This window comes from Orycteropus afer, unplaced genomic scaffold, assembly GCF_000298275.1.
Source record: "Orycteropus afer afer isolate SDZICR_OR568_19922 unplaced genomic scaffold, OryAfe1.0 scaffold00191, whole genome shotgun sequence".
NCBI lineage: Eukaryota > Metazoa > Chordata > Mammalia > Tubulidentata > Orycteropodidae > Orycteropus > Orycteropus afer.
The window spans coordinates 6,004,650-6,014,135 of record NW_006921778.1 but is presented as its reverse complement, the minus strand read 5'-3'; the positions used below and the strand labels follow the sequence as shown (position 1 = coordinate 6,014,135).

The 9,486-nt window shown below is 37.4% G+C and overlaps 1 protein-coding gene across 1 annotated transcript in view; it reads left to right on the top strand.

The window, feature by feature from the left end:
• Positions 1-9,486, top strand: part of SLC25A46 (solute carrier family 25 member 46) — a 26,575-nt gene that overhangs the window by 10,323 nt on the left and 6,766 nt on the right. The window contains exons 4-5 of the mRNA XM_007947594.2: positions 786-863; positions 4,681-4,781. Coding sequence (XP_007945785.1) covers positions 786-863; positions 4,681-4,781 — 179 coding nt within the window. The remainder of the gene's footprint in view (positions 1-785; positions 864-4,680; positions 4,782-9,486) is intronic.

Here is a 9,486-nt window from a genome sequence, read left to right as displayed (position 1 = left end):
GTCAATGACATGAGACAAAGTATATGTGAACTGCTGTATGAAAAGTGAATTTACTCTGTAAATCTTCACCCAAATCCTAATAAAAAAAAAAATAATAAAAAAAGAAAAAAAAAAAGAAAGTGTATGTAGTAAAATGACTAAATACCATTGATAATATATATGCCTCAGAACAGTTTATTTCAGACATGTTTTACATTGTAAACCAGTGTATGCATATATATATGAGTAACTTAAAACAATTTTTTTTAATAATACCCTTAGAATGTGTAACACATACTAGTATTTTTACTTTATTTTTTCACTTGATAAATATTGGTCCTGATCCCTTAACTGATGTCATCATTTATCAATTGGTTGCAACCTATAGTTTGAAAAATGCTTGCCTAAAATGAGCATGAGTTGGGAGACAAATCTCTTGTTCTGAGTTCTTCTTGCTTCCTTTGTGGTAAATGATGTTCATTTAGCCACATTGACTATAATTCTAGTGTTTAAGCAAACATAAATATCAGACAACATGGCTTATTTTATTTTTGTACATTACTATGTATATTTTACATTTGTCTTCAAGGTTGTATTTATATACCTATACGTATGCTACTTTTAATGATTTTTTAAAGTACTTTCAAGGGTGCTTTTTCACATATGTATGTTATATTAGAATTTAACGTTTGTGCTGTAACTATATCTTTACTTTAGAATTTAACATTTGTGCTGTAACTATATCTTTGATAGCCTTATTTCTTCATAAAACAAATAAAAAAGAATCATGAAATGTCATCTTTCAGGTTAATTACCATGCTCGGAATTATCATCTCACTCCATTTACAGTCATCAATATTATGTACAGCTTCAACAAAACTCAGGTAAGTAAGAGTTGGTATATAGATTATATTTAAAGTTATATTTAATGTGTTATTTGAGTTTAGTGATTAAAGCAAGAATAATTCCTTTACTAGAGTATCTTAACTCTCTTACTAAAAATGATGTAGCATTGTAATGACATTTCTGTATCTTCTAAAATTTCATTTAGTTAATTAATTCACCAAAAACTACAAAGAACTATGCTGAGCTCTTGAGAACAAAGTCACAATTAAGATCAGCTGTCTGCTATGAAGAGATTTATACTTTATTCCTGGGATCAGAAACTTAAAATATGGTACAGTAAGATAAATGCATTGTTAGAAGTATAAAATGTTATATGCACAGAAGAGAGCTTCTTTTTCAAACTAGAATTGGGCACAGGGTATGAGTAGGAAAAACTTTGTAAAGATGGAACACCCGAGCTGTGTCCTTATTTTTGAGGAGGCTGTCTTTAAATGATGAAGGTGGAGGAAAGTATTCGAAGTAGACAGATATAAGGGAAGGAGAGGTTATAATGACTAGGAATAGAGAAAGAAAAGGAATTAGAGAAGTAAGCAGGATTCAGATTATAAAGGGCTTCTGAAAATTGCACAGTTGATCTTTAAAGCTGTAGTCACCATGGACGATTTTTTAGCAGATCCAAGTGTCTTGAACAAACTTGCAAGTTTGGGTTGTTTGAGAATATATCAAAATTTAAAGTGTATGTATTCTTTCATTTACTAATTTCACTTCTAGGAACTTATCCTACATAGATGTGGGTATATGTGTCTATGTAGAAAGATAGATGTATATTCATGATTTCATTGTAACATTACTTATAATAATGAGATTAGAAACAATTTAATGTTCATCAATTGGGTACTACTAAAGTAAATCACAGTATGTTTATGTAGTGAAACACAGTATGGCTGTTAAAAATAGGAAGGTAACTGTGTGTGCTGACAAGGAATGATCTCTAGGATATCTGTTATGGTACAGGATAATGCACATAGTAAGCTGCCACCTGTTAAAAATGAACAAAACAAAACCTTCATCTGTCCATAAGTACAGACATGTACTTGTAAACATGTGGACTATTTCTGGATGACAAATAAGAAACTGTTACTAAAGGACTGGGGTGAAAAGGAGGTAAACTTTCATCAGAAACCCTTATGTTTCTTTTGAATTGTACCATGTTGTATATTATTGGTTAATAACATACCGATCATAATAGGAATAACACTAATGGTATTGTAGAAAGGGGCAAGCCTAGAAACAGTGACACTGTTGTAATTAGTCAAATTGATATAAAGTAATGATGTAAGAATAGAGAAAAGGGGATGGAAGATATTAAACGAGTAGAATTGTTAGAACTTGGTGATTGATCAAAGACTGAGACAAAAGTGTCATCTGGATATATGATTTGGACATTGGAATGATGAAGCTGTTTTCTAGAGAGACAGGAAGTACAACAGAGAAGGAACAAATTGGTACGGGATTGGAATGAAGGAATATGATTTACGTTAGTTGTGGATACGTAAAATTTGAGATACTCAAGGGTTCTGTTTGATGAGTTGTTGCCTTTGAATTGTGGTGTTGGCAAAGAATACTAAAAATACCATGCGCTGCTAGAAGAATGAACAAATCTGTCCTTGAAGAAGTACAGCTGGCATGCTCCTTGGAGCTATAGTTACTCAAATAGTTAAGATTATTTAATTATTTGGAATTTTCATCCAATAAACTTGAAAATAATGACAGAAAATTAGTTTAGCTATAGTCCTCTACTAGGAGAGATAGTAGCATTATGCCCTATTTGGAAAATATCAATAAACATTAAATATCAAACTTTGTTGTTGTTAAGTGCCATCGAGTCAGTTTGGGCTCATAGTGACCCTGTGTACAACAGAAGGAAACATTGCCCAATCCTGCATCATTCTATGTCATTGCTGTGCTTGAGCTCGTTGTAGCAACTGTGTGGATCCGTCTCATGGAGGGTCTTCCCTTTTTTCACTAACCGACTTTACCAAGCATGATATCCCTCTCCAGGAACTGGCCCCTCCTAATAACATGACTAAAATGCAAGAAATGAGTCTGGCCTTTCTCCGTTCTAAGGAGCATTCAGCTGCATCTCTTCCAGGACAGATGTGTTTGTTCTTCTGGTGGTCCATAGTATATTCAGTGTTCTTCACCAACACCATGATTCAAAGGCTTCACCTCTTTCCGTCTTCCTTATTCATTGTCCAGCTTTTACATACATAAGAGGCAACTGAAGATACCAGAGCTTGGGTTAGTCTTCAAAGTAACATTTTTGTTCCTCAACACTTTAAAGAAGTCTTTTGGTGCAGATTTGCCCAGTGCAATATGATGTCTGATTTCTTGACTGCTGCTTCTGTGGGTGTTGATTGTGGATCAAAGTAAAATGAAATCCCTGATAACTTCAGCCTTTTTTCCATTTATCATGATGTGATTTACTGGTCCAGTCTTGAGGATTTTTGTTTTCTTTGTGTTGAGTTGCTGTGCTTGTAATATGCTGTCCAGTCAATTTCGACTCATAGCGACCCCTCCTTGGGTTTCTGAGGCAGTATCACTATGGAGGTAGATTGCCCCATCTTCCTTCCAAGGAGTGACTGGTGGATTTCAACCGCCATCCTTCTGGTTAGCAGTCAAATGCCTTAGAGGTGTAATCCATATGAAGACTGTGGTCTTTGATGTTCATCAGTAAGTGCTTCATATTTTCTTTACTTTCAACAAGCAAGGTTGTGTCAGCTGCATATTGCAGGTTATTAATGAGTCTTCCTCCAATCCTGATGCTGTGTACTTTTTCATAGAGTCCAGCTCCCTAGATTATTTGCTCAGCATACCAGTTGAATAAATACGGTGAAAGGATATGACCCTGATGCACACCTTTCCTGATTTTAAACCATGCAGTATCCCTTTGTTCTCCTCCAGTGACTGCCTCTTGGTCTATGTACAGGTTCCACCTGAGCCTAATTAAGTGTTCTTTAATTCCTGTTCTTTGCAAATGTTATCCATAATTTGTTATGATCCACACAAATGCCTTTGTGTGTAGTCAATAAAACACACATACACATCTTTTTGGTTTTCTTTGCTTGTAGCCAAGTTCCATTTGACATCCTTTTCTGAAGGATGCTTATTCTACATCCTTTTCTGAATCTGGCTTGCATTTCTGGCAGTTCCCGGTCTATGTACTCCTGCAACTGTTTTCAAATTATTTTCAGCAAAATTTTACTTAAATGTGACATTAATGATATTGTTCATTAGTTTCCACATTCTCTTGTATCACCTTTCATTGAAATGGGCACAAATATGGATCTCTTCTGGTTGATTGGCTTAGATAGCAGTCTTCTAAATTTCTTGGCATAAAAGTGAGTACTTCCAACATTATATCTGTGTGTTGAAACATCTCAGTGGGTATATTGTCAATTCTTGGAGTCTTGTTCTTCACCAATTCCTTCAGTACAGCTTGGACTTCTTCTGATGGCCATCAGTTCTTAATCATTTGCTATCTTCTGAAATGGTTGAACATTAACCAATACTTTTTGGTACAGTGACTGTGTGTATTCCATCTTCTTTTGATACATCTTGCACCGTTCAATATTTTACCCATAGAATTCTTCTATATTGCAACTCGAGCCTTGATTTTTTTTCTTTAGTTCTTGCAGCTTGAGGAATGGCAAACATGTTGTTCTCTTTTCATTTTCTAATACCATAGTAAGAGAAACTCAACAGACAAGTGGTAGGGGTATTAAGCTTTATTAACACGTTTTTGCATTTCTACTTAGGAATTAATAGAAATAACAATACATTTTATTCCTTTAGGGACCAAGAGCCCTTTGGAAAGGAATGGGAAGTACATTCATTGTCCAGGGAGTCACACTTGGAGCAGAAGGAATAATCAGTGAATTCACACCTTTGCCAAGGTAAAATTAAGGCCTGCCTAAGATATGTCTGATCTATGGAACAGAACAGAAAAGAGTAATTTAGGTAGGCATTTCTGAAGTATAAATGATGATAATAACATATTGGATGTGAGGGTTAGGGAAGGTTCCTTGTCAGCGGTGACTGAAATTTCTGCATTAGTAAACATTAACCAAGATGGAGATTTTATGAATTAAAAAAAGATGGAGTGGAGAAACAGGTAAGGCATTTAACTTTCAATAAGCAAAATTTGAAATTAGTGCAAGAAATCTAAGGGGGAATGTCTAATAAGATACTGGAGCCATGGATCCAAACTCTCAGAGAACGTTTGAAGCTGGGTACATACTTTTCAGTGTTGCTGTATAAAAGTAGTTGAAGCATTGGAATGTACAAAGTCATTTAAGGAGAGAACAGACCAAAAGAAATAAAGTGGACCAAGGACAGAATCTTAGGAATGTGTGTGTATGTATATGTCTGTGTGTGTGGTTTAGAGTGATAGTAAGAAATGCCCACAAAAAATTTTAAAAGAGTAGCAAAGTTATAGGAGCTCTGGTGGTACAGTGCTTAAGACATTTGACTGCTAACTAGAACATTGGTGGTTCAGACCCACCAGCAGCTCCGTGGAAGGAAGATGGGACAGTCTACCTCTGTAAAGATGTATCACCTCGGAAACCCAGTGGGGGTCGCTGTGAGTCAGAATCAGCTTGATGGCAGTGAGTTTTTTTTTTTTTTTTAGTAAAAATACAGATGAATAATGCCCTAGAAGCCAAGAGATAGGAATTAGAGTTATAATTACATCTGGAAGGAGAGAGTAGAAAACTTGGGGAAATTTAATTCTGAGTCCTTTTGTTTGTGAAGTGGATACAAGGTCTTGGTGAAAGAAGGAATGATCATTGGGGTTGTAATTGAAAAGCATGAGAAGAGTGATACATGTTTGGAACAGTCATAGCTATGGGTCACAGAAGGGAAATCTTACAAGAACTATAAGAAAGGATTGTTTCATAGAAAGAATGTTAATAGATAATATTGGAAAGCATGAATTTGTTTAGGTGCACTTTGGCAGGCGTGACTGTGATTTTCTATAGCCCAGCATTTTCCCAGACCTTCTGCCAGGTGGAGCAAGTTGGATGGAATATGTGTTGCTCCACACTGAATTATCCTTTACTTAAATTATTTGTAACTTTCTTCATATTATTAGTATATGGAAGGAGCCTCTGTAGCCAAGGCTACCTTTCTGATTGAGTCTCACAAGTCATTTGATTTAACTCCAACTTGCTTTTGGTTCATCTCACATTTGTGGTTATGCCAGTATAAACTCTTGCATTTTTCTCCTAATTCTTTTTCTCCAAATAACTTCTCTGAATTCACGTACTTAATACATTCTATTTTAAGCATAATTAAATCTTTCTCCAGCTCAATAGATACTCTTTCCAGTTGGAAGTCCCTGATAGGAAACACAAAAATAGTCTTAGGGTAGGAAAAGAAAGACCTTAGTCTTTTCTTTTGATAGTCCTAAGTTTGATTTTGAACTAGTTAGTTTTCATGTATTTTGCCATATCCAGGTGTTGTCAATAGGCAAATGATAGATGAGGTTGGCTTACAGAGGAGAAGTCTAAATTGAAGTAATACATCTGTGAAGTTGTGAAGCTAGCATTTTGGGGAGATTGATTAAATGAGAAATATATAGAATAAGAAAAGAAGAGAACCTGAGCCTTTAGGAATTCCAGCAAAAGGTTGCTGAGTTAAGGAAGTTGATCCTACAAGGAGTCAGAAGGAGAGACCAAAAAAAGAGGAGAGAAACCTGTGTATTGTGGGATAGTAAAATACAGGGACAGAGAGTGTTGCATGAAAGAGGAGTAACATCAGTACTCTATGACTCCGGAAAGGTTAAATAAAGTACAGACTTAAAAATATCCTGTGGATTTAGTGACATGAAGGTCATTGCGAACCTCTCAAGAGCTGTCTTGTAGGATAATAAAGTAGTATCCTATTTAGAGTGGGTTCGAGAGGCAATGGGAGGTTGTTGTTGTTGTTATGTGCTGTCGAGTCAAACCCGACTCATAGCGACCCCTCCTTGGGTTTCCAAGGCAGTATCACTACGGAAGTAGGATTGCCCAACCTTCCTTCTAAGGAGTGGCTGGTGGGTTTGAACCGCCAGCCATCTGGTTAGCAGGCAAGTGTCTTAGCCACTATGCTGCCAGAGGTTAGGATATAGAAATAACAAGTTTAGAAAAATGGCTGTAAAGAAGAAGAGATGAAGAGAGGTAGCTGGAGGATGAAGGGTTTGGTTTTGGGGGTGAGAGATTTTTCTTAGGAGAGGAACTATTTGAGCATGTGAAAATGAGAGGCAAAAAACAGTTCAGGTACAAAGTTATTTTAGAATTCTATTGCTTTTGTGTGTTGATTATGCACTGGTGTATGTATTTTCATCATTCAATGGAAAACAAGATTTTTGAGAAATGCAAGATAGTCAGTTTTCTTAATTTTGTTGCTTGTTTGAAGAACACTTTATTCGTGAAAATTAAAAAGAGCTTTGGTAGCATAGTGCCTAAGGCACTTGACTGTTAACCAGAAGGCTGGTGGTTCAAACCCACAAGCCACTCCTCGGAAGGAAGATGGGGCAATCTACTTCCCGTAGTGATACTGCCTCAGAAACCCAAGGAGGGGTCGCTATAAGTCGGTTCTGACTCGGCGGCACATAACAACAACAACAATTGATTAAAGTATATTTACATTTCATGTTTTGGTATTTAATAATGAAATATAAGACTTTTTTTTAGCACAGATGGATTTTCACACATACTTCTCTCCTAAAGCATTTAATGCACTTCTAGAACTGTGGCAGTAAGTTTTACCCTCTTCATAAAGAAGTAGGGAATAGTATAGGAAGGCATTGAGGAACTCCTGGCAGTGAGTCACATCCTTATTTTGCATTTCCCTTTTTTTCTGTTGTCTTTTTTTCTTTTTGTCCTCTCTCTGCCTTTTCATTGTCTTCTGCCTTACTGCCAAAGGGGCAAGGAGGCACCATCTTCTGACCTCCTTTAACCCCACAAGAGGAACACAGAATCACTATCAGTAGCCCAAGGCCTATTCCTACAAGGCCAGATATGCTGTCTCCCTCCAGCCCTTTCACCGCCAGTTCCTTCCGCGGCACCCACCACCTCTCTTCAGGGTTTGATAATTCGCTGCAGTGGCCACACAGAACTCACAGATTATGGGGTTTGTTAGGGAAGCACAGACTGCAATTCAAGTTCAGAAATGTTCTCAGTCTCTTGCAGCCGGCCAACTCACTCAGCAGCCAGCAGTCTCAGTAGCACATCACTCTCTCAGTATTGTGTGTCTCTCATGTCTCTCTCTCAGCAGTGCGTGTCTCTTGTATCTCTCAGCAGCACGTGTCTCTCACGTCTCTCAGGAGTGCATTTCTCTCAGCAGCATGTCTTTCTCAGCCAGCAGTCAGAGACGCCTTCTGCCTCTAGCAGGGTTCCTTTTGACCCTGGAAGAGTAGCCAAACTAACCAATCCCAACATCAGAATTCTATACACCTGAGAGAGAGAGAACTTCCCAGAAGATTGCTTCATGCCACTCACAACAGAAATACCCCAGGTGGATAACTTTAGCAATCAAGAGCAAATTCCACCATGGAGTTTACGAAGACTTATTGGCTAGAAAAGCCATACTATGTAGTTTACTACACCATGCTTACTTACTTTCTCTCTTATTCTCTATATTCTTTTCTCCTCTTTGACTTTTGTTTTGCTATCTCTTTCTTCTTTTTACCTTTTATTCTTCTTTCACCTTGCCTCTCTTCTTTTTTTCATTTCTTTTCTGATCTCCTAAGGTAAACTAGCATCAAACCCTGGTGGTGCAGTGGTTAAACACTTGGCTGCCAACCAAAAGGTTGGTAATTTGAACCCACTAGCTGCTCTGGAGGAGAAGGATATGACAGTCTGCTTCCATAAAGATTTCCAGCTTTGGAAACCCCATGTGACAGTTCTGCTTTGTCCTCTGCTGTTACTATGAGTCATAACCAACTTGACAGCAATATGTTTGGGTTGGATTTATGGTTTAAGGTAAACTAAACTGCAAGAAGAACACTAGTCAAGTCCACATCTGGTACTTTGCCTATCTCTTTTGAATGTTATCTTTGTAATCTTTCTGAGCCTCACTTTTCTCATCAGTAAGATTAACATGATAATACCTACTTGCTTATCTTGTGTTATTCTTCCTTGTATCAAATGAGATGAGAGGCAGCACAAATATTAAGTGTTGGGTTTAGAAGCCAGTTCCACCACTAAGTAGTTGTGTGGATTTGGATAAGCTATGAACTCCCTCTGAACCCATTGCCTCATCTATGAAATGGAGATAATAGGGTCATTTTGAGGATCAAGAATAATTTATGCAAAATACCTTTTACACAATGCCTGGCATACATTGTTGTTGTTGTTTGTTATGTGTCATTGAGTCAGACTTGACTCATAGAGACCCCTCCTTGGGTTTCCGTAGTATCACTATGGAGTAGATTGCCCAACCTTCCTTCTGAGGAGTGGCTGATGGGTTTGAACTGCCAGCCTTTTGGTGAGCAGTCAAGTGCCTTAGGCACTATGCTAACAGAGCTCCTTGGCATACATTTGTTGTTGTTGTTATTTGCCGTCGAGTCGGCCCTGACTCATAGCGACCCCTCCTTGGGTTTCTGAGGCAGTATCACTA